We start from the raw sequence: 24,476 nt of genomic DNA, 5'->3' as shown, positions 1-24,476 counted from the left end.
ACAAAAGAAAAGTACGAGTTACTTGCCTTCGGTAACGATGCATCTGGTAGAGACGTTGTCTAGCCGCAGATTCCTCAGCTTAGAATATCCCAAGGTGTCAGACTGGATCCGGAAAAAAAAATTTGCAGCAGCACCTCTGCGCGCCGGGGGACGGCGTACACGACCCTGCCCGGATGTCGTCCACGTACGTGACGTCAGTGAGGTCATATAAGTCCCTCCCGGCACGCTGACGTCAGGAGAGAGATAGAGAGAGAGACACAGAGAGAGAGAGACACAGAGAGAGAGAGACACAGAGAGAGAGAGACACAGAGAGAGAGAGACACAGAGAGAGAGAGACACAGAGAGAGAGAGACACAGAGAGAGAGAGACACAGAGAGAGAGAGACACAGAGAGAGAGAGACACAGAGAGAGAGAGACACAGAGAGAGAGAGACACAGAGAGAGAGAGACACAGAGAGAGAGACACAGAGAGAGAGACACAGAGAGACACAGAGACAGAGAGAGACACAGAGACAGAGAGAGACACAGAGACAGAGAGAGACACAGAGACAGAGAGAGACACAGAGACAGAGAGAGACACAGAGACAGAGAGAGACACAGAGACAGAGAGAGAGAGAGAGAGAGAGGAGAGAGAGTGAGAGAGAGAGAGAGAAAGCAGGACCACTCTCCGCTTAATGGCGCACGATGAGGACACCGACCAAAGCTCGATATGAACCTGAAGAAATGCAACCAGAGCCTAACAGATTAGCCTATAGAAGAAAGGCTGAAGGAGCCTATGCCAAGAGCCCAAAGGCAAGAGCTAGAACCAGAGCAATGCGTTCGGAACAGCCGGCAGGAGCACACCCAATCCCAAAAAGGTAAAATAGGGACGAATAGCATCAATTTTACAAGTCGCTGAAGCAGGTAGAAACTCGCAGCAGCCAAAACGGCCACAGAGACCTTAAAGTGGCTTTCACAATAAACATAAGAGTGCCCGACCGGGCAGCATCAAGCCAAAGTGAGAAATATAGACTTGCAGGCAGTAGCATATCCGAAGGATGTGGCCATAAACACCAAGGTAACGAATCGTAGAAAAAGCCTCAGAATCCGTGACCAAACCTCGAGAAATGACGCGTACAGTGTCAAACACCAAAAAGGGAGCATTTGTCAAATTGGAAAATCACCACAGGAAGCGGAAGCAAGGAGGAACCTATGGGCAGCTTCCAACACCCAGAAAAGCTCCTTCACACATGCAGATATCGGTCTTTACCTCACAGCCTCGAAAAGAGGTGGCAACGTAGGAAAAGAATACCAAGGCAACCGGCACGCATACATAAATGTATAACATATAAATATGTTGAGACAGTAAGGGCAGGTAGGAGCCGCTTTTGAAGAGGAGATCAAGCAACCTTCGAAGGAGGTGGTCAGAAAGGATGACCATGGCGTAAGAAGATGGCCCAGGGAAAAATATAGAGCACCGTACAAAGGACCACCAAGCAATGCATGGAGCCCACAGGATCTCCAGACCCAGGTGAGATAAGCAAAGCTATATAATAGCATACAAGTACCCCACATGGAGTATGCATACCCCAAACAACGGGGAACCTCATAGGGCAATAAGCCAAGCTAAAAGAGCTCAGTAACGAACTGAACCCGTAAACATGAGTTCCGAGCCGTAAGACATTACTGAGCTGAGGCAGCGGCTCAATACCACAGTCAGAGGACCAGACACAGCAAGCCAACAGGCAGCTCAAAGCAAAATGCATCCAAGGGATGCCAATAAAAGGGTAATCACCCTTAACCATAGAGAAAGAGACACAAGGCCACCGCTCATGTTAACACAGAGCGCATCTAAATGATGCGAAATAAAAAACAGTACCACCACGGAAGATAGGCCCTAGAAGACCTAAGTGGCAGGACGAAAGCCCACAAGGAGCCGGTGAACCGCCGACTCGGCGTGAGCATCAAATAGCAAAACCCCATCAAAGGGTAAGTCAACCAGGCGCTCCCGGATATTTTCAGGGAATACATTATCGCACAACCAAGCGCGACGCCGCAAGGCAACAGAGCACGCCATAGCAAGGCCCAAAGAATCCGCAGTATCTAAGGCTGAGCGGATTGTGAATTCGACAAGGTCATGGCCATCCCGGAGGAGGCGAAGGAGATCAACCGGAGCACCTTCAGAAGTGACTGAAAGCAAACACTCTGCAGTCACACAGGGCCGAGGTAGCCCATGCCAAAACACACATTGTATTTAAGAACCGTAAGGCCGCACTAGTGGAGGCAAAGACGTTTCTGCCCCATGACTCTAGCCATCTGGACTCCCGAGAGGGAGGAAACGCTAGAGGGGGCAGGGAGGGAAAAGCAGTCTGCAGCACAAATCCTTGCCCATCAGGGTGTACAAAAAGACAAACCGGATCATGCGGAGCCGGACGGTGGCAGTGCAAAACTAAAAGCGCCACGTGTCACCTGATGCCGGCTGGACCCAGGTACCTAAAAGAGTATCATAAAGGGAAGCCTCAAAGGGTAGAAGCAGCTCCACATTCCCGGACCTCCGATGTAGGACCTCCAGCAAGGGGTCAACAGACAAGGGGGCAGAAGGGGGTTGCATGCTTTAAATGCGGGTGGCCAATGAGACCACCCTCAAAAAAGACGCACTGGCCTCGGTAGCCCTCTGTGGAGGAGACAACAACTTATCAGTGGGGGACGGTTGTAAGGGGACCATCCCCAGACAGTGAGGGTGCAACCAATGTTCCACAGAATGGAGTCCCATTGAAGAATGAGGATCCGGACGTGGCTGCTGGGAAGGCAAAGAGCCTGCCGGATCTGGGAGCTCCACAAACTCCAAAGGGGGCACTGGCAACAGTACGTCCTGTTACGCGTCGGCGCCGACCCCGCGTCTTTATACGTCGACTCTGCACCGTCCGGCGCCGAGACTATGATAAGCTCCCCTTCCGAGAAAGGAGCAGACGCTGGAGCCGGCGAGGCACGCTATAGGTGCCGCCCCGGCGCCGACTCCACCTTATCCATGCTAGGCTCCGACTCCTGGGGAAAAGAGCGGAGGCGGAGCCGAGGCACCGGCACGGCACCGACCCCTGCTCTGGACAGGCGACCGGGAGCCCAGGGCATATCAACAGGCTCAGACTTCGGAAAAAGGAATGCGGGAGAGCCACCGGCGCCGGTACGGCGCTGACCCCGGCCAGGTGACCGCCTGACCAGGAGCCCGGGGTGTGCTCAAAGCAGGGCTATGAGCACCGACCACAACCTGCGGCGCCGCAGGGAGCCCAGCGGGGCTATGCGGTGCGGCAGAGGCGCCGTGGGTCGTAGAGGGGGACCCAGGCGGGCCGCGCCGTAACGGCACCACATCTCTGACGTCCCCAGGAGGCAGAGGCTCAATTGGCGCTGGGGGCAAACCCACCGGCGAGTCAGTCAGAGATCCCACAAGAAGCGGAGGCCCCGAGGAAGCCCCAGGAACGGGAGAAGGCCCATCCGTAAAAGGCAGGTAGGGCGACTGCCGGGAGCGCAAGTCCAGAATTTTCCGTGAACTAGAGCTCCTGACAGCAGAAGAAGGGGAGGTCGAAGACCTTGGCGACAAGCGCCTGGACTTACCTAGTGGGGAACGGCAGCCCCGGACCCAAGAGGCCGAAAAACGGCGGGACCGGACAGTAGAGGGACCTGCCGTTGGAGAAGCCGGGGAGAGAGAGACGACTCCGACCTGGATAGCCATCATGAGAGAAGCTTCATATGGCGCTCGCGCCGAAACTTGGGCTTCAGGTGTTGGCGCGCCTCGCAGTCCGTGGAGTCATGGTGCTCGCCCAGACACCACATACAAATAAGATGCGGGTCTGTCGCGGACATCTGTTGCGAATAGGAATAACAAGTTTTAAAGCCTGAAGGCATCACACACTGTTCCCCGACGCGAAGCTTCGACAAGGTCTGAAAACAGGCCAGAGGAACCGCTCACTCCGGACCTGTGTTGCAAGTGGAAAAGAAGGAAACGGACGTCAGCGCGCCAGGAGGGACTTATATGACCTCGCTGATGTCACGTACGTGGACGTCCGGGCGGGGTCGTGTGGCACTGTCCACTGGCGCGCAGAGGTGCTGCTGCAAAGATTTTTCCGTATCCAGTCTGATGCTTGGGGATATGCCAAGTTAAGGAATCTGCGGCTAGACGTCTATCAGATAACAGTAGTATCAAACAACTCGTGGCCATAAGTTATATACACAAAGGGTAGATTCTAGCTTTGACAATTTATAAGTAAATATCGCACATTACAATCAATTGACATTGAGCAGTGTTTACACAGTCGCAATTACAGGGGTATCTTGTGGAACAAGCGCACGCAAGTAGATCAACAGAGGCTCCCAGATATCATGCGGACGGGAGGTCACCGACAACTCCTCCGCATAGAACACGAAGTTCTCTCTACAGTATGTCAAATCTTTGATCCATAGTGCAACTGTAGGACTCCGTTTACTATCCCACACCATCGCCACCCGTCGCTTGGCAATAAGCAGTGCCACCCTAGCCAGTTTACCTTTTAGAAATGGGAGTAGTCCCAATAAACATACCTGAGGTGAACAGACCAGCGCCACCCCGATAATCTTGGATAGTCTAGTGACTACTTTAGACCAACAATTCCTCAACTGGCTGGAGGACCAAGCTAGGGGACAAAAGCCTGTCCCCGGAGCACCACACTGTGTACATGTGTCTGATTCCCTGAGACTGTATTTAAAAAGCCGGTAGGGCGTATGATAGATCTGGTGAAGGTATTTAAAATGTATAATACGTAGGTTTCCGTTAGGGTGGAGTGCACCAGTCAGAGCACAGTAGTGTTCCCAGTCCTCCAGAGTGAGCTGCGGACCCAGACGCTGATTCCATTTATTCAGGCTCTTATCGTCGGAGAGGGCCCTGTCCGCCCTGGCGGCTCAGAATAATTTAGTAACAAGCTTGTGTCGTGTGGGGCTCGCAAGTAAGGTGTGTAATGCAAAGGACGTCGGGGGTTCCACAGTCAACATCGGGAAGTGGGCCTGCGATGCTCTCCTGAGTCTGTGAAGCGAGAAAGTAAACAGTAGCGTTTGATGCTGGACATAGTCAACATCAGCAGATGCCAAAAAAGTGCCATGAGGAAATAAAAAACAAGTTACTTACCTTCGGTAACGATATATCTGTAAGAAACATTAGTTAGTTAGCGTCCTTACCTTAGAATATCACCAGGCGTCAGGCTGGATCCGGAAAGATTTTTGGGCAGCAATACCCTTGCGCTTCGCTAGGCGTCGTCTGCGGCTCCGCGTCCGTCATCGGCGTCGTGATCGCCGGGATGACCAAGTACTTAGACGCCGCCCTTGCACGCTGACGTCAGTTCTTGTACGTAGCTTTCCGCGCCAGGAAAGCAGAGCCATGCAAGACACCGACACTGGTGCCATGAATCTAGGGCCCTGAAAGGGGTGAGCTTAACCCTAGCTATCAGTTCGCAGAACGGGGAGGATGGGTGCGGCGGTAAGGAATCTAACCAACTAATGTTTCTTACAGATTTATCGTTACCGAATGCAAGTAACTTGTTCATCTGAAAGAAACACATTAGTTTGATTCCTTACCTTAGAATAGATACCCCAGCAATACCAACCTCGGTGGTGGGTCTGCGAACCAAGATCACACCAGGAAGTCCTAGAGAACGGAACGGCCAAAGAAGCCGTCTCTCCGGACTTGGCTGTCCAGGCAATAATGCATGGCAAACGTGTGCAACGAGGCCCACGTGGCTGCCTGACAAATGTCCTGCAAAGGGACTTCCCGTCCCAGGGCAGTAGTAGCCGCTGTGGCCCGAGTGGAATGGGCCCTCAGCCCCACAGGAGGTTCCTTTTTAGCGAAGGAATAACAGGCCTTAATGCACCAAACGACCCACCGAGAGATGGTTCGCTTGTGCACCGCCCGCCTCTTCTGAGCACCCACGTAGCCAAGAAAGAGTTGGTCGTCCATCCGAAACTGTTTTGTGCGGTCCAGATAGAAGGACAGCGCCCGTTTTGGGTCCAGACGGTGGAGCCGCTCTTCCTCTTTCAAGGGATGTGGAGGCGGAAAAAAGGTGGGCAGTGTAACAGACTGGCCGATGTGAAAAGCAGTTACCACCTTAGGGAGAAAGGATAGACGAGTCCTGAGAACAACCTTATCCGGATGGACAGAAAGGAAAGGAGGCTTAGAAGACAGATCCTGGAGCTCACTCACCCTTCTAGCAGAGGTGATGGCAACTAGGAAAGCAGTCTTAAGAGTCTGAAGACGAAGAGGACAATTATGAAGTGGCTCAAAAGGAGCGCACATCAGATAGGTTAACACCAGGTTCAAATCCCACTGAGGCATTACGAAAGGGACAGGAGGAAACATGAGTAATGCCCTTAAAGAATCGAGTAACAGGGGATTTGAAAAGAATAGGCTGATCAGGAAGCCGTAAGAAAGCAGAAATCTCTGAAAGTTATCCCTTGAGGGTGCCCAGAGCAGAGCCCTGCTGGGCCAGGGAAAGAAGAAAGAGGAGAACCTCAGAAAGAGGGGCGGAAAGGGGATCCACAACCTTTGCTGTTCACCATGCCACAAATTTGTTCCACCTGCAGGCGTATACCGATTTAGTGGAGGGACGCCTGGCTGCCAGAATGATATTACAGACTTCAGGAGGCAAGTCAAATGGCATCCACTGTCGCTGCTCAATCTCCACGCATGGAGGTGGAGGCTGGACAGGTTCGGGTGGAGGACCGTCCCCTGCTGCTGCGACAGAAGGTCCTCCTGAAGAGGCAGTCGAATCGGGGGAATCGATTGACAGACTGAGTAGCTCGGGATACCAGTATCTTCTTGCCCAATCCGGAGCCACAAGGATGACTTGGGCCCGGTCGCGCCTGATCTTCAGCACTCTGGGCAGAAGTGGTATAGGCGGAAAGGTGTACAACAGACCGCAACTCCACTTGCGACGAAAAGCGTCTCCGAGCGAGTGCCGCCTTGGAAATTCCAACGTGCAGAACTGATGACATTGCGCGTTCTCTTCGGTGGCGAATAGATCTAATCAAGGCTCTCCCCACTGCCGAAAGAGTCCTTGCGCCACGTCCGAGTTCAGACGCCATTTGTGATCCATCATGCACCGGCGGCTGAGTTCGTCCGCCCTGGCGTTCAGAGAGCCCACCAGGTGTTGAACCACCAGGGTGATGCCCTGATGTTCCAGCCATGTCCAGAGGCGCAGAGCCTCCTGACTAAGGGTTCACGACCCCACCCCGCCCTGTTTGTTGCAATACCACATGGCGGTGGTGTTGTCCGTGAACACCTGCACTACACTTCCCCGAACAGAGGGAAGGAATGCTTTCAGTGCAAGCCGGATCGCCCGCAGCTCCAATAGGTTGATATGGAGTCGGAACTCCGCCGGAGACCAGAGGCCTCTGATCTCCGCCTCTCCCATGTTGCCCCACCCCCCCCCCCATCCCAGGAGGGACGCATCCATCACCACTACATGCTCCGGTTGGGGTAGGGAGAGGCATCTGCCACTGACCCAAACGCGGTCCGTGAGCCACCAATGCAACTGTCTTGCAGTTCCCTCTGAGATCAAGACGTGGTTGGACAGGTTGCCCCGATGCTGGGCCCACTGGAACTTCAGGTCAAACTGCAGAGCCCGCATCCGCCACCTTGCGTGATGTACCTGCAGGATGAAGGAGGCCATCAGACCCAGTAGCCGCAGTACCAACCTGACCGAAACCCGGGATAAAGGCTGAAAGATCAGAATCAGAGCCTGAATATCCCGAACCCGCTGTTCGAGGATAGACCCGGAACTGCGCCGAGTCCAGAACCGCTCCGATGAAAAGGAGCTTCTGGGAGGGACTCAGATGTGACTTTGGCACGTTGATGGAGAACCCCAGCAAATGCAGGAGGTTGGCCGTAGTCTAGAGGTGGGAGACGATTGCCTGGGGCGAGCCCGCCTTCAACAACCAGTCGTCGAGATAGGGGAAGCTTGGAACCCCTAATCTGCGCAGATGAGCTGCGACCACCGCCATCACTTTCGTGAACACCCGAGGGGCACTGGTGAGGCCAAAGGGGAGCACGGTAAACTGAAAGTGCCCGTGGCCCACCGTGAACCGCAGGTAACGCCGGTGGGCCGGCAGGACAGGGATGTGGAAATAAGCATCCTGCAAGTCCAATGCTACATCCAGTCTCCAGGGTCTACGGCAGCCAGAACCTGAGCTAAGGTGAGCATCTGGGACTTCTCCTTCCGGAGGAAGGAGTTGATGCTCCTAAGGTCCAAGATAGGGCGTAGGCCCCCTTTGCCCTTCTTGGGAACCAGAAAGTAGTGGGAATAACAACCCCGACCTACTTCTGGGCCAGGAATGCGCTTGATGGCCCCCTTGGCCAAGAAGGCCGTAACTTCCTCCTGCAGAAGTTGCAAGTGATCCCCCGACATGCGGTGGTATGGCTGGAGGGGTCACCTCGAAGGGGAGGGAGTAGCCCATTCAGACGATTTGCAGCACCCACCTGTCCGATGTGATGGTACGCCACTGGAGCAGTTGATTGCGAACTCCGCCTCCCACTGGCGTGGAATGGGCCTGAAAGCACGGACTAGGAGGGCTTTGAGGCAGATGCTGCTGGGGCAGATGTGGGCTGACCGGCTCTCTTTCCCTTTGCTCCGCCTCGGCAGAAACCACGTCCGTGACCGCGTTGAGGCTGGTTCTGCGGCCTGTGGCTAGACGGATGTGTGGGGGCGTCCCTTCCTTGGCCACGAAAGGGGCGAAAAGCGGAAGTTCACGGGCGCCGGGCCGAGTGGCCCAAGGACTTGGCCGTAGCCCTGGAGCCCTTCAAGCGCACTAACCGCTTTGTCGCCAAAGAGGCGACGGCCATCGAAGGGCATGTCCATGAGGGTGCTCTGGACATCCCTGGAGAAATTCGTGGATCTCAGCCAGGCGTGGCGACGAATCGCCACCGTGGTCGCAATTGCCCTGCCTAGTGAGTTTGTTGTGTCAAGCCCACATTGTATCGAGTACCGTGCCGCATCTCTCCCCTCGGCAAGAGCCTGGGTGAGCCGGGTCCTGGCCTCCTCCGGACACTGAGGCAGCACGCCCACCACCGTATCTCACAAGGAGTGGGTGTAACGGTCCAAAAGGCACGCAGTGTTGATAGACCTCAACCCCAAACTAAGGGAGGAGAACAGTTTCTTCCCAAACTGTTACAACCTTTTGGATTCCCGATCCGGGGGAGCGGGCGGGAAGGTGGTCTGGGAGGTAGAGGCCTGGATAACCAGGCTCTCGGGTGTGGGGTGCACCGACAGAAAGCTGGGGTCGCGGCGCCGGGCCACGTTCCGGTCCACAGGAGGGACTGTGGAGGGTTTTGACTAGGTGCCCATCAGAACGTCTGTCAGTGCTTTATTGAACTGCAGCAGAGGCTCTGAGGAGCTTACAGGCGGTTGAAGCACTTCAGTGAGGAGGTTAGTCCTCACGGCCACTGCAGGGAGCTCCAGCTGGAGGGCTTCGGCAGCCCTGCGCAGCACCACAGAATAGGTAGCACCCTCCTCCGTAGCCACGGAGGGAGGAGAGATGAAGCCAGTGTCAGGGGAGGTGTCAAGACCACTGGCATCCCCCAGCTCTTCTGCCCAGTTCTGAGATAACTGGCACTGCTGTGCCAGAGGGTCCTCAGACCCCTCACAGTCTTCCCAGTCATCTGACTCCTGGTAGACAGGTGGAAAGGTCGGAGCTGGGCGGAAGATTAATCTATCATCCATCGGCGCCGGAGATAGCGCCAGGCGGCGCCGCTCCGACGACGGGCCCAGACCGGGATTAAACCTGGGGACGACGTCGTCCGGAGACAGCGCCGGGAGCGGCACCGAAGAGGTCGACGCTGGCATCGTAAGGTCGACCAGGATCCAGGCCTGGATCCCACGGGGGCCTGCGACGTCGGGACCGAAGTCTACAACGGCGCCGGAGTCGCTGGCTCGCTAGGCCTCCCAGACGGGCCGGCGGGGCCCGAAGGCGCGCGGCAGGCCTTGATGGCGGAGCCAGACTCCTCATGGCCACGAGGAAGTCTTGGATCTCCACCGGGAGTCGCATCAGACCCAGGGACCGGAGGGTATGGGGCCGGACGAGACTCTTGTAGCTCCGACGGAGCCGCGTGGGTGGAGCCCCCGAACCCTCAGCCGAGCTCCGCGACCGGCGAGGGGACTCAGAAGAGCGATGTCGCCTCTTCGATGACTTCTTACTGTGCCTCGACTTACCGGAATGCGAGGACTTCGACCCCGACGAGCGGTGATGGCTGTGGCTCCGCGACCGGTCCCTCGAGCGGCGCGGAGCAGACTGCCGGACCTCGAGCAGCTTGCGGGACCGCTCCCGCCTAGCCTTCGAGGTCAAGGCCCGGCAGTCGAGGCACGACTCGGCATCATGGTCGGCCCCAAGGCAGTAGAAACACCGGCGGTGGTGATCCGTGACCGACATCAGGAGGTGACAGACGTCACACGGCTTGAATCCAAGCATCCCTACCGGCACCAAGAGTCGAGGTCGACTCGAAATGGGAACCAAAAGAGTTTATAACATTTTTTGTCAAAAAGTGACTAAAAGGGTATGCTCTTCCCAGATCTGCGCTTACTGGCGTGGAAAAAAACTGACGTCAGCGCGCGAGGGCGCGTCTAAGTACTCCGACAACGTCATCCCGGCGATCACAACGCAGACGGATGCGGAGCCACAGACGACGCTTAGCGACGTGCAAGGGTATTGCTGACGAAAAATCTTTCCGGATCCAGCCTGACGCCTGGGAATATTCTAAGGTAAGGAATCTAACTAAAGTGTTTCTTTCAGATTCCTGCATTTTGTCAATACCCGCCTGAGCCAGGGTGCGCATGATACTCACTTCGTGGGTCACCGAAATGTCCGCGTGGTAACCAATGGGAAGCAGTGGAGAGTATAAAGGCAGTTTCCCAGCTATTCGACCCAGTGCCTGCCAGGCAGCAATCGTCGAATTGATGGTGTCTATGTGTGAGGATGGAGCTCAGCGGTATGGGATGTGCATCCCAGTGCTCCACCGCTACATGCGGAATGAAATCATGAGCTGTGAACCAGAAATGTGCGTATTGTGCCTGCACACACAGATAATACAAATAAATATCAGGAGCATTGAATCTCCCATGCTTATAGTGGAGGAGGAGAGTACGCCACCCCACCCAAGCCGGCTTTTCCCCTAGACTAGACGAAGAAGCAACAACCTTAGCGACTTAAAAAAATGTTGAGAGAGGGATCAGCACATTATTAAAAAGGTATACAAATTTTGGCAACACCACCATCTTTACAAGTGCGATGTGATCCACGAGTGAGAGGGGAAGTCTGATCCACCCGTCTCTATGCTGTTCCAATAACGAGGTAGCAGTGCCATAATTCTACCGGATTACCCCGTCAGGATCCCGGTGAACCCAAACTCCCAAATACTTGACCAACTGTCGCCCACACAAGGGGAAAATCCAGCTCATGCAGGAGTGTGCATTTGGTCAGTGGCATCACCACCGATTTAGATCAGTTTATAGATAAACCTGAGAACCGAGCGAACCGGATGAATCCCCTTAGGACAGGCGTCAAATGAGTGCGGGGTTCCCTAATAAAAAGCAGCATGTCGTCTGCATATGACGAAATGATGCGCGGGCGGTGGTGCAGATTGATAGCCGTGTATTTGTGACACTGCAGCATGAGACAGGCCAAGGGCTCCAGTGTGAGGGCAGACAACAGCAGTGAGAGGGGGCACCCCTGCTGAGTGCCTCTAATTATGGAGAACGAGTCCAAAGTATGTCCACACACACGGACCCGGGGCGTGCATAGAGCAGTTTGACCCAGTTAACAAAAAAGAGAGAAAAGCCCATTTGTTGGAGTTCATAGAACAAATATCCCCATTCAATTGAATCAAACGCCTTGGCAGCATCGAGCAGGACAGCTGCCGCTGGCAGTTCAGGAGAGAGGGTGTGGAACAGAGCAAAACAGGGTGCGGAGATTATGAGATGTAGATCACGTGGTTATAAACCCAGAATGGTTTGGAAGGACCAGGTTTCACATCAACGGCTAGAGGCGGGTGGCCAGTATTTTCGCTAACATTTTTACATCAGTGTTAATGAGCGATAGTGGCCTGTATGAGTCGCAATGTACTGGCGGCTTGTCCTTTTTCAAAAGGGTAATAATTAATGCCTCACGAAGAGATGGGGAGGAGGAGGGGGGGGGGGGGGGAGTACGCCCGAGTCATAGGCCTCCACATACATTTCCAATAAAAAGGGGGCTAGCTCCTCAGCATACGCCTTGTAGAATTCAGGGGGAAAGCCGTCTGGGCCAGAGGCCTTCTTGTTAGGGAACGAGGCTATGGCCATGTGGATATCCTCCACTGTGATAGTTTGACCGATGTAATCCCCCTGCCCCTCTGACAACCATGCAAGGGCCACCTTCGATAGATGGGTATCGAGTTCCGCAGTGTCTGTTGCGCTTTGAGATGTGTACAGCGACTCGTATGTCTCCTTGAACTGCTCTGTAATGTCTGTGGCGCTATAGTGGTCGTGCCCCGCGGCGTCTGATCTTAGTGATCACATCTTGGCTCATGCTGTGTTTAATTTTCATGGCTAAGTGGTGTCCTGGCCTCCCACCCTCCCCATAAGAGTGGGCCACATGACGTTTGGAGATGTTGCAGAGCTCCTCATCTGCCAGTTTCACATGCTCCAGCTTTGCTTCTTTAAGGGACGCCAAGGTCGACTCACTAGGTGTACTTTCATAGTCGCGCTCAAGGCGGGTCAACGTAGCCTCTACCCTAGCTAATTAGCCCCGTAAATCTTTTAATATGCCAGCCGATGTACTAATGCAAGTGCCCTGAATAGTGGCCTTGAATCCCTCCCAGAGCACTCCAGCGCTATCTACAGACCTTGTATTGGTAGCAAAGTACCAAAAGGTAGTCATTAGGAGTGTCTGCCTCCGAATCCAAAACTACATGTTTAGCAGATCTATCAGTTTTTCGGGGTTCAAAAGGTGAGGCGTGCTTGGCTCTTCCCCATGTAGTGCACGAGGTGCGGCAGGCCTCCCCAATGGCACTAGCAGGAAAATGTAAATGATGCAGCACCCCCAGTGTGACAACCTGCAGCGAGGACAACAGGGCCTCCTCAGTCACGACGAGAGCAAGGCACAGCCCCCCCCAGCAGCGCCAGGCGATCCCCAAGGTAGCAGCTGTACAGTAGCAACGATCAGCCGCCTCTTGAGATAATCCAGGGGCGCAGCAGTTGAAGTACTAGGTTGGCACCAAGCCAGGAGGGAGGAGCACCTCACAGCAAAGGCCCAGCGGGTCCGCTCTCCAGCCGGGTACCCACACCAATGAGGCATGGGTGAGTCAGGAAGAGTAGACTCAGTAACTACAGAGGGGTGCACAGTCAGGGGGAGCGCCGTTGGGGGTAGGCCAGAGGAGGTGGAGGCGAAAAGCGTTGAGAGCGAAGGCAGCACTGCACCACACCGCAGCGTGTAACTCAGTGGCAGGTCCGCTGACACCAGTGAGGTTGGCGGCTGAGCGTCACCGCAGCAGGAAACGGAGCGCCGACGATGGTCACCTGAGGCATCCACAGCCCTTGCAGGTGCAAGTACAGAGAGCAGATGGCAGCGGGAGTGGCGCCCCAGGACGCAACAAGACTCTGTGCTGGAGCATGTGGGGGCTGGAAAATGGCCAGATGTAGGGCGCTCAGCGGGCAGGAATACAGGAACGCAGCTCGGCACACGTTAGCGACCTAAAGAGGGCCCGCGACCGTCCACCGGCCGACCACGAGGCAAGGAGGTGCAGCGCAGCACCAAAGCAAACCCAGTGCTGAGAGGCCATGCAAGCTGAGGCCCAGGAGGTTGCGCGGCCCGCCAGCCACTGCAGTATACGCCGGCCAGACACCCACCAGCCCTCCAGGGCCGCTGCACAAACCTCCGCACACCAGACCCAGGGAACCGAGCACACCCCAGCACTCCCAGCCCACCAACAGCTCTGGACGCGGCCTACCTCAAGCGCCCAGTCCAGGCGCGACCCAAGACGCCACGCCATCAGCGCAGGCCCAAAGACTCACAGCCAGCAAGCTCCGCTACGGTGGTGTTTCAGGTCACCGCATTCGGCCAGAATATTCCACAGCCTGTAGGGCCCCCGTAACAGTCCGCTGAGGCAGAAGGTAGGGCTGCAAGACGAGGATTTTTGTCGGATTGTGAGCTTGGCCGGCGGAGCAGCTCTACAGAGTGGCCATCTTGCCGTGCGCCCTCTAGCGCCCCCCTAGTTTACAATAATTAATAGGAACTACTGGGGTAACAGTACAGAATAACACTTAAAATGACAATGGAAAGTCCAAGATACTGAAGTTTCTAATTAGGGTCTAAACTAGTAGAAACAATTGCTAATCATCAAATGTAATTTAAAAGAGCAATGGAAAAGGCCACCTCTACTAGCACATTCAGGCCAGGTATCTGAAATATGTTGCATGTTTAATTAATTAGGACCAGATAAGCAATAATCAGCTCCGCTAGGAACAGCCTAGCCTGAACTGCTCCTCTAGACTGAAAACAAGCACCCCAAGACCATTTCACGCTGCTCAGGCCTTGTAATTGAGATATAGCTTGAATCTTGTGGCACAGTGCAGAGGACCCACCATGTGGGCATACCCGTTTCTGAGCAAGTTTGAAGCTCGCCCTACTGCAACGTCAGAAAACCCCTGACCGAAGAAAAGTAAAACTAGGCCAACAAGAGAATAAAAATGCTTTTGCAGCTATGAAAGCAAACCTCTACAACAGAGCACACAGGGCTGACAGCAGAAATGTTCACAGAACATCTCTTGTGCCTATGCAGTGCACATATGTCATCGGTGTTACCTTTGGAGTTGTGTCTTATGTTCAAAGGGTTGCTTTAGCACTAGTGTAGGCTAATCAAGGACGAGGAGATCTGAAGGTTTACCATTAATGACCCCTTTGCAGAGCTGCCACCCATTAGATGACTGCTAGTAGGCAACTGGCACTGAATGTCTGAGACCAGCTTTGGGGAGTAAATTATGGCCCTATCAACATAAATGATCCTAGTGGATCCCTAAAAGGCTACTTGGCAGAAGGACTATAGGTGTGGGGCCTGGCCCATATGTGACTGATCGCTCTGCCTCATCTTCACCAATCTTCCACAGACGGAAGTAATTAGGAAAAAGAATCACATTCCTCAGAAGGCGTACCCTACTGTACTAAAATTCAAAGTATACCTGCAATTTCACAAACTTGTCGCATAAAATAAAGGTCTGAAACGAATGCCATCACCAGCCAACCCCCACACCCATAACCGCCTGTCACTGCCATGAACTGAAACCTATAAGATGTATATGAGGTTAAACTTCAATCTGAATATGCAAGACCTACCACAGTGATGCCAAGGAGAATAAAATAAGTTTGTAAGGCAATAGAAAGTATGTTGATGAATAATCATAAAAGAAACCCTGCTATGGCTATAATTTAAGAATAGGGATTTTACGACTTACCCTCATATGATCGAAAGCAATCCCAACTTTTTCATTGAAGTCAGAGTTAAACAGGGGAATTTTGGCGTATCTCTGACTGAAGTGATTTAACATGATGAATTCTGCATTCATTTTCATACCGACATTGATCGCTTGAGATGTTGTACTGTGAATACAAGTAATTCATTGTATTAGGTAAAGCATTCTGAGGGAAAATAAACATTGATAAAAAGTGAGAAAAGCACACTGCTTGCAGGCGTTTCGCCTTTCTATTTCTACTTGGTGTTCTGTTCGAAATGTGGCAGTTTCACATTATAGGCTGAAGAGTGTGGACATCATGTGATTTCAGTTTGTATAGAACGTATCACACTGAGGCTTCTTCCAAAGAGAGAAGGGAACAGGAGAGAAAAGGGGGTTAAAGGTTATGTTGTTTGTAAGGCACACACTATGAAGTGAAAAATCTCTAGTCGTAGGCCTCAGAGAGATCTGCCAGCATCGGGTTAAGTTCATAAATGATACATATGGTGACATTGAAAGGAATGAGGGCTGGCCTGACAGAATTAGAAATGGAGGGTGGCCAAGGGAACACACAGCAGGTGAAGACAAAACCTTCGGCCAATGTCAGGGCCAGGCTCAATGGGGGCTTGGCGGGCAGGCTGGCTCACGGGGAGCTCCCTCATAGTGAAAGAGGATTTGGCAATATGAAGGCGGGTGAAACACAGGAATCTCGGAGGAGCATGCGGTTATGGAGGCTTCTGCCGATCATTGGTAATTCACCCAAGGCCACTTCTCACATATGGAACTGTTTCCTACAGCCGCAATGGACCACTTTCAATGCTCAAAGTTTGAGCATAGCCACAGTATGTTCTAGTGCTGGTTCTTGCCAAAACCTATGAGACTGAATACAGTTTTGATAGGATTTAGCTTCACAGAGAACGAAAATCAGGACTGAATGGTATCCAGAAAGAGGATATCAGTTGCCACTGGACGAGAACTTGAGATATAGATGCACATCAGCATCCTGCTATGGGGTGAAGTGATACTTGACAAGGACACCTAGGGGTACTGTGTACAGATTAACTATCACAGGGGCTATCACTGGAGCACTGCTGGAATTTATACATGGCATGGGACTAGACGGTACTAGAAGTAGTCCATTTAAATGTATTAATGCCCATTAGTTACACAGGAAGAGAGCCACTTGAGAACAAGTGTTGGACATGGCCCTTCTTAGGTGATTTCCCTAAAACGTTTAGCTTTTTCTCCTCCTGGTTTGACGATTCCCTTTTCGTGGCCTTAGGACTCTGGGCGCTTTCCCACTGTAATACAATGTGAAAGCGCACGTGCCGTTCCTACCCATGCTAGGAAGTGGTGCTTACTTGATTGGTTTGATTTTACACCTGCGAGTGCCCTGTAAAAAGAAACACCACATACACAGGGCAGGTACTGCACTGGCTAATGGTGGGACGCAGCACAGATTGTGCCATCCACCAGAATAGCCTTTCAGACATATACCAAGCCCGCCCCTATAGGCCTATGGGTGCGCAGTTGCGCCTATGCCTAGGCTAGGATTTCTAACTCATTAGACAACCCTGAGTGGGCCATACGCTACCACTAGCACCCCTAGAGAAAGCCATGAGAGGTGGAGCAAGTGGTAGGCGAACAGCAGGTACACATGGGTGTTCTCTCCCCAGGTAGTGAAGAACCCCCATGTGGGTTTTTCCTACCTAGTAGGTTGTGTCTTCCCATGGGACAACACTGGGGTTTTGCGGATTCTCTTTTAGCGGCCTTTGGGGTCTGGGCACTTTCCCACTGTAAATGCAGTGTGACCGTGCACGTGCCCTTCCTACACACATTTAAGTGGTACTTGCCTGATGTTTTAAACGTGTCAAACCTGCCATTGCAAGCCTATGTGTGCGCAATTGCACTTATGCTCAGGTTGGCCTTTCTAAAGCACTGGCCAATCCCGAGGTGACCATTCACTATCTCTAGGGCACCGCTGGAGTAAGTTTTAAGGGGTGAAGCAGGTGTTAGATTAAGGCAGGGCAGGTCCATGTGTTTACTGCCCAGGTAGTGAAGAATATCCATGTGGTTTTTCAATACCCATGAGGTATCCTCTTTCCATAGGTTAACATGGGGGATTGGTTGAAATTACTTCAAGCTGCAATAATGGCTTACAGTGGAGCAGCCTTAATGTTTCCTATCATTGGATTCACAATATATCGAGCTGACTGAGGTAGAGCATTGAGTCGTTGGCTTACAGTGAAAGTAAATGTTCTGTATTGGCAACAAGGATACTCCACTTTCGAAGGACACTACGGAGGCGGCAAACAAGCGGCTCAATTGCTAGAGTGAAAAGCAAGGGTGACAATGGGCACCCTTGACCTGTGCCACGCCAAAGTAGGATCTCCGCTGACACGTAGTGGCCACTGAGTACTTTCGCAACAGGGTGTGCATATAGTAGCTGGACCCATTGTTGTAGTTGCGACCCAGCCCAACAGCATCTAGTATCTGCCAAATATATTCCCAGCCAAACTAATAAAACACACGCTCTATGTCTAAAAAGACTAGGCTGTAAAGGTAATCAGGTAGCTGGGGTGTGTGTAGGACATACGCCAGGCAAACAAAGTTGAAGAGGGTATTAAAACAGGGAATTAATCCTGACTGATCAGTGTGGATTAGTCGAGGCAGGTAAGGCCGAAACCGCGCTACTAGTGTGTAGCTGAGAATCTTGGTCAACATTTAACATAGCTAATGGACGATATGAGCCCAACTCCATAGGGTCCTTTCAGGTTTCGGAACCAGTACTATGAAGGCATAGGACTCCTCTCTCCCAGGCTGCCATATATACCAGCAGGAGACCATCAAGTAAGGTTCCGGTGTACGCCTTACAGAATTCTGCTGATAAGTCATCGCCTCCAGGTCCCTTAGCCGTTTTGAGCAATTTTACAGCCTGTAATAACTCCTATTTAGTTAGAAGTGCCCCTAGTGACTACCTATCTTCAGGTGTAAGGCATGGCAGGCGAAGTCCCTGAAAATAATTATAGAGGGTGTCTGTGTCCGTATCTTGCATAGTAGCATACACTCCACGTAAATGAACCTCAAAAACCCTCGTCTGCTGGGTGGTTGCTACGTGACCTAAGTGGTCTCTCAAAGCAAGCATGGGTTGAGGTGTGAACTCCGAGACAAGAGATGTCCAGCCCTATCCCCCCTTCCATGTACAGTCTCCTACAGTTAATGAGATGGGTGTGCTTGTCAAGTTGGTCCCACAACGTACAAACCAGGTGTCGCTGTCTGTTCCATCAAGCGAGAGCTCCAGGGCTATCAAGAGTGCACGTTCTAGGGTTTTCAGTTTCTCCTCCTCCAAGTCCATTTCCAAAGTCAAACGTATTCCTACCATTGTGGCCAAACAGTCCCCTAACAACCACCTTCATTGTATCCCGCTCTACTGGCTGCAGTTTCCCAGTTAGTCTCAAAATAATGATCCGGTGTGTCCAATAATGTGTTAAGACTGGGTCTGTTAGGGTACCCTAGTGAGCACGTGGTTCAGCGGGTACGTCAATAGTAAAGGGAAGTGGTCAGATAAGCATCAACCTAATTGGGTAGTGTCCAAAACGCGAAGCGGACGTGGACTGAATAAATGCAGGATTTGCCCACCCCTCGTGCATGATCAGGGACAGTAAGGGACTTAGGGATGGGTACTATGTCGGCCCCGGCGACATTCAGAGGTTCAATATCGACCAGGAACCTATGGTGAGCTCTATGAATCACGTGGTATGCATCCTCCTGAATACCCGCTCTGTGGTCAAACACAAATACGAGCTCGAACTGCTCCTGACCTCCCACTCTCCTGATATAGCCTTTATTACGGAAACATGGACCAGCACGGCTTCTTGCCCAGACTGGAATATTGCCATGCCACCTGGCTATGCATTACACTGTCTTGATAGACAGGAGGGCAGAGGGGGAGGCCTAGCGATTATTTACAAAGATCACCTGAAGGTCCAGGCCGTGGCTATTGAAAGCATGCATGCAGAAGCAATGCAATTCAGCGTACATATAAAAGACTTGAACGTCGCCCATGGGCTACTGGTGTATAGACCTCCCGGACCGAGGGCAGCGTTCCTGGAGGCTCTCAAAGTTCACCTTGAGTCCTGTATAGAGTTTGAGGCTTACACGATCCTTGGGGATTTTAATTTCCATTTGGAGGCCGAGAATAACACTGACACTACTAGACTTCTGGATAGCTTGGAGGCTTATGGGCTTCATCAACTAGTTGTAGAACCAACTCATCAAGGGGCCACACCCTAGACGGCCTTTTTTCCAGCCACCCAGACCGGTTATATCTTAGGGTTGAAACCCTCCCATGGACCGATCACAGGGCAGTGTTTAAGACTGGGTTAAAATCCAGGGCTAGAAGCGACCCCCACAAACCTACCAAGATCCTGTTTAGGAGATGGAATAAGGTTACCCAGTCAGCCCTGACTGAGGCGTTGGGCAACTCCCCTCCTATCCTGGAGGTTAATAATGATACTGCCGTCTCCCAGTTCACTAATTGGATTACGGATGCAATCAATCAGGTTGCCCCCTTCCAGTCAGCCACCCGGAACAGGCGTCCCCCTGGCGCCCCATGGTATGGCCCGGAGCTTAAGCGACTGAAGGTGGAGTGCAGACGGTGGGAACGGCTCTGGAGAACAGACTATAGTAAGGGACATAAGCAAGCCTACAATCAGGCTTGCACAATTACAAGCAGGCCATTCGGAAAGCCAAGCAGGACTACTTTTCCAAGAAAATCTCGGAGTCTGGGAACTCCGCTAAAGAACTTTTTAAAACTGTGTCCTTCCTGGAAAATTCTCAGCAGACCAATCAGTTCAGCACAGATCATTCTCTGTGTGACCAATTACCCGTTTTTTTCAGAACAAGGTGGCCACTATCTATGGCGACCTATTAAACTTACCGGGACCTCAAACCATGTACTCACTGCAGGAGCCGCCCACATGTAGCCTGACCACAATTGATCCTCTAACCAGTGGGGAGGTCATGACACTGTTAGGCTCTATAAAGTCGGGTGCTGTTTCCGACCCATGCCCCCCTCATATTCTCTACCTGGTGGCGGATAATATAGCTCCTAGTCTGACGGTCCTAATTAATCAGGTACAGGCAGCAGGTCCCTATCCAGCCACTTGGAAATCAGCGTGCGTCACACCCCTTCTCAAAAAAGCCTCTCTGGACCCCTCTGATCTTAAAAATTATCGGCCCATCTCCGGCCTTCCTCTGATGGCTAAAGTCGCTGAGAAGGCCATTAATCGAAGCCTGATGGGGTATCTGGATAGGAACGCCCTGCTGGATAGGTCCCAGCACGGCTTCCGGTCTAGGCACTCCACAGAATCTGCCCTTATAACGGCAGCTGAGGGTATTTGGGCGACAGTGGATGAAGGGGGGCGAGCGATTCTCGTCCTCCTGGATTTGTCCGCTGCGTTCGATACCGTTAATCATGGGGTGCTGACTCAGCGCCTGAGGGAAGTTGGGATTACGGGCAGAGCCCTGGCCCTTCTTTCTTCCTTTCTAGACAATCGAAGACAAAGCTTAAAGTGGGCTGGCCTACACTCGGCAAATTTTGCACTTCCTTGCGGCGTCCCACAAGGTTCGGCTCTCTCCCCGACCCTTTTTAACATTTATGTCAGACCTTTGGCTAGTCTGGTCAGGAAACATGGTTTATGCTGATATCCTATGCGGATGACTCACAACTTGTGATATTCGCTGCCAAGCACCCTGATCAAATAGCGGCCAAATTCCACGCCTGTCTTTCCGATGTGATGAAGTGGATGCACTCGAGCTTTTTAAAAATCAACACCGGAAAGACGGAAGTAATGGAGTTCGGGAAAGGCCCCTCAGTTTGGAACAACCTCTGGTGGCCATCAGTGGCGAGGCAATGTCCCCTCCCGGTCTCTAAGTTGAGGAATCTGGGGGTGATCTTTGACGAGAAACTGAACATGGCCGCTCGGGTCAACAGTCTAATGTCTTCCTGTTGCTTTCTGCTAAAGACCCTGCGTAAGATCCTCCCATATATCCCCACATTGTTACAAAAAACGGTGATGGCCGCACTATTCATGTCCAGATTGGACTATTGTAACGCCTTGTTTCTGAGCATTGACAAGTTCCAGGTCAGAAAACTGCAATCCTTGCAGAATGCCGCAGTTCGTGTAATTCTGAACTTACCCAGGGGCTGTCCCACCTCTGCGGGCAGGAACTCTCTCCACTGGCTTCCAGTTCAACAAAGAATCGAGTTCAAAGCACTTTGCTTGGTTCATCGGGCTCACTTTGGTGGAGGCGCCAATGACGGAAGCAACAGGTTCATACCTTACATCCCGCCTCGTGCTCTGCGGTCGGCCAACCTCGGCCCTATCTGCATTTCTAGATTTAAACTTTCCAGATGGGGCGGTCGCTCTTTCGCACACTTGTGCAGCCAGGTTGTGGAACAACCTGCCGCTGGAGATGTGGCTTCAACCTAGCTATCCCCTTTTCAGAAAAATGCTCAAACATCGCCTATTTCAGGTCCAACTCTAATCTGCTTTCCTGCTGATCACACCCACCATAGCGCCAAGACACCGTCTGGTATTCGAGCGCTCTATAAGCCTCTTTTATACTTTATAAATAGGCCACCCTGCTGTGCATTTGTGTCGTTGGGATGTAATATACACCGCTCAAAGGACTTTCATATTTCACTATACTAATTCACCAATAACCATTTATGGTTTTCGGAGTAGCGTGCTACTCACTGAAAAAGCGCTTCAATGCCTCGTCAGGGGTAGTGAGTGCTATATAAACGCAATTACAATACAATAAGAGATATGTGGGTGAAGTGTCTGCCATATATCCAGCAGTCCCATACCGTCTTGCAGTTGTCATATTTGGTTTCATAGCCTGGAGAGGAGGGGACCGGTCCTTATCCCCCCATCGATCACACAGTTGAAATCAGCAGTCAAAATTATCTCAGATTCCAGGATTTGCTAGGCTGCCTCCGGGGCCCTGCCAAAGAATTGCCTATCATCGATATGTGGCGCATACACATTAAAGAAAAAAACTTGACCATGTGCCTCTTGGGAACAGTCCAGCCCCAACTGCCAAGCCAGGTTTTCCCTGGACCGGAAACAAGCATCCTGGGTCAGACTGATTTGCATATGGCCATGTCTGAACTGGGGTGGTGGAGTGAGCTAAAGAATGATGATGGATTAAACCCAGACCAGTTGACTGGGGGTGAGTGTTTGATTTGCTCAAACGCTCCGTCCATCATCCCCTTCGGTATTGCTTTGTTCGCCCTAAGTTGGCAGGGTATGCCCAGACGTGGGTCCCTTGCTCACTTTGCCACTGGATTCAAGATAGCCTGGCTGATGAGGGTTATGAACCCGAAACTGGTCCCAGGATGCTTGTTTCCGGGCCAGGGAAGACATGGCTTGGCAGTTCGGGTTGGACTGTTCCCATGAGGCACAGGGTCAGAATGATTTGCATATGGCCATGTCTGAACTGGGGTGGTGGAGTGAGCTAAAGAATGATGATGGATTAAACCCAGATCAGTTGACTGGGGGTGAGTGTTTGATTTGCTCAAACGCTCAGTCCATCATCCCCTTTGGTATGGACTAGTGGGCCTGCAGCACTAATTGTGCCACCCACACCAGTAGCCTTAAAAAGGGAACTCTGGCCTGCCATTGCAGTGCCTGCGCGCAGTTTGTTAAACTGCCATGTTGTTCTGACAAGTGCACCCACTTGCCAGACCTTACCCTTCCATTTCTATGCACATCAGACACCCCAAGGTACCCCCTGGGCAGGGTGCAGTGCATGTGAAAGGTAGGACATGTACAAAGGTGTGTACCATGTCCTGACAGTGAAATAATCTCCATTTCGTTTTTCACTGCTGAAAGGCCATCTTGCCCATAGGATAGATTGGGAAGGCTGTGTAATATGTTTGCCAACCTATCTTTCCAAAGGCTTAAGAAGGAGAGGTGAAGTTTAGGGTGCTTGAGCTCACAATGTAATAACATCTTTTTATGAAGGTGGTTTTTGCATTGTGTGTTTAGAAGCCACTCTTTTAGAAGTGGCTAGATCTTTGTGCTCTAACATTTCTGTGTTTCTCTGCCTGGTTGTGGATTGACTGTCTAGATTTGAAAATGATAGAATCGGGGGAATGTCTTGACCCAGGGTAGGAGGCGAGACAGCAGCAGGCTGTCCTGCATCTGGAGTGTAGGGGGAGGAGTAGCCCCTAGAGGTGAAGAGGCCTGGGTTGCTGCCATAAAACAATGGTCCCATCTCCTGCTGAGTGATTGAGAATCCAGACCCCCACTAATCAGGGAGGATCCCAGAACTGCTTTGAACAGGGGTCAGTACCCCCCTGAACACAAATACTTCAAAGACATTTAGGGGTATAACTATGAGAGCTGAAGCCCCTGAACTTTGGATAAATGGACTGATCAACATTGAACAAGAATGAAGCAACTTCGTGGTCAAAAGGAACCTTTGCCAAGGAAGAAACTGAGAAGACTGAAGGAAAGGACTGACCCTTGCTGTGTGTTCTGGGGCTGGCCTGCAGTTTGCGGTTTTAACCAAGGAGAGGCTAAAGGGACTTTGCTGTGGGCTGTGTCCCCCTGCTTGAAAGGACTTTGCTGCACTGTGTTCTGAAGTACCTTATCCCAAAGGGCCCGAGGTGAGCTGGCTCCCTGTTGCGGAAACTCAGGAGCACAAACGTTTCCAGGAGAGTCTCTGTGACGCTGTGTGCGTGTGCTTTTTCTCAATGAGGTTAAGCTCTGATTTGACCAATCTTTCAAAAGCGTCTATTGATTTATGTTAAATGGGTGCACAAGAAGAACTTCTCTTTAAATTCAGGTTCTTGAGTTGGAACAGCAGCAGGTTCTAAAGTGCTGAAGAAATGTTAAAGTCTCAAAATTCTGATAAATTTGAAAAAAGGCAATCTCAGTTTCAGCCATGTTGGTATGGTGTGATGGCACAGCCGAGGTGCCCTTGTGGAAAACCTGTA

The 24,476-nt window shown here is 52.0% G+C and overlaps 1 protein-coding gene across 2 annotated transcripts in view; it reads right to left on the bottom strand.

The window, feature by feature from the left end:
• ELAC2 (elaC ribonuclease Z 2) overlaps positions 1-24,476 on the bottom strand; it is a 331,642-nt gene that overhangs the window by 9,688 nt on the left and 297,478 nt on the right. For both annotated transcript variants that reach the window (XM_085616773.1, XM_085616774.1), the window contains one exon: positions 15,470-15,614. In XM_085616773.1, the coding sequence (XP_085472899.1) occupies positions 15,470-15,614 (145 nt within the window). The remainder of the gene's footprint in view (positions 1-15,469; positions 15,615-24,476) is intronic.

This window comes from Triturus cristatus, chromosome 7 (assembly GCF_964204655.1).
Source record: "Triturus cristatus chromosome 7, aTriCri1.1, whole genome shotgun sequence".
NCBI lineage: Eukaryota > Metazoa > Chordata > Amphibia > Caudata > Salamandridae > Triturus > Triturus cristatus.
Note: the sequence above shows the minus strand (reverse complement) of the source record. Positions and strands in the feature narration are given on the sequence as shown.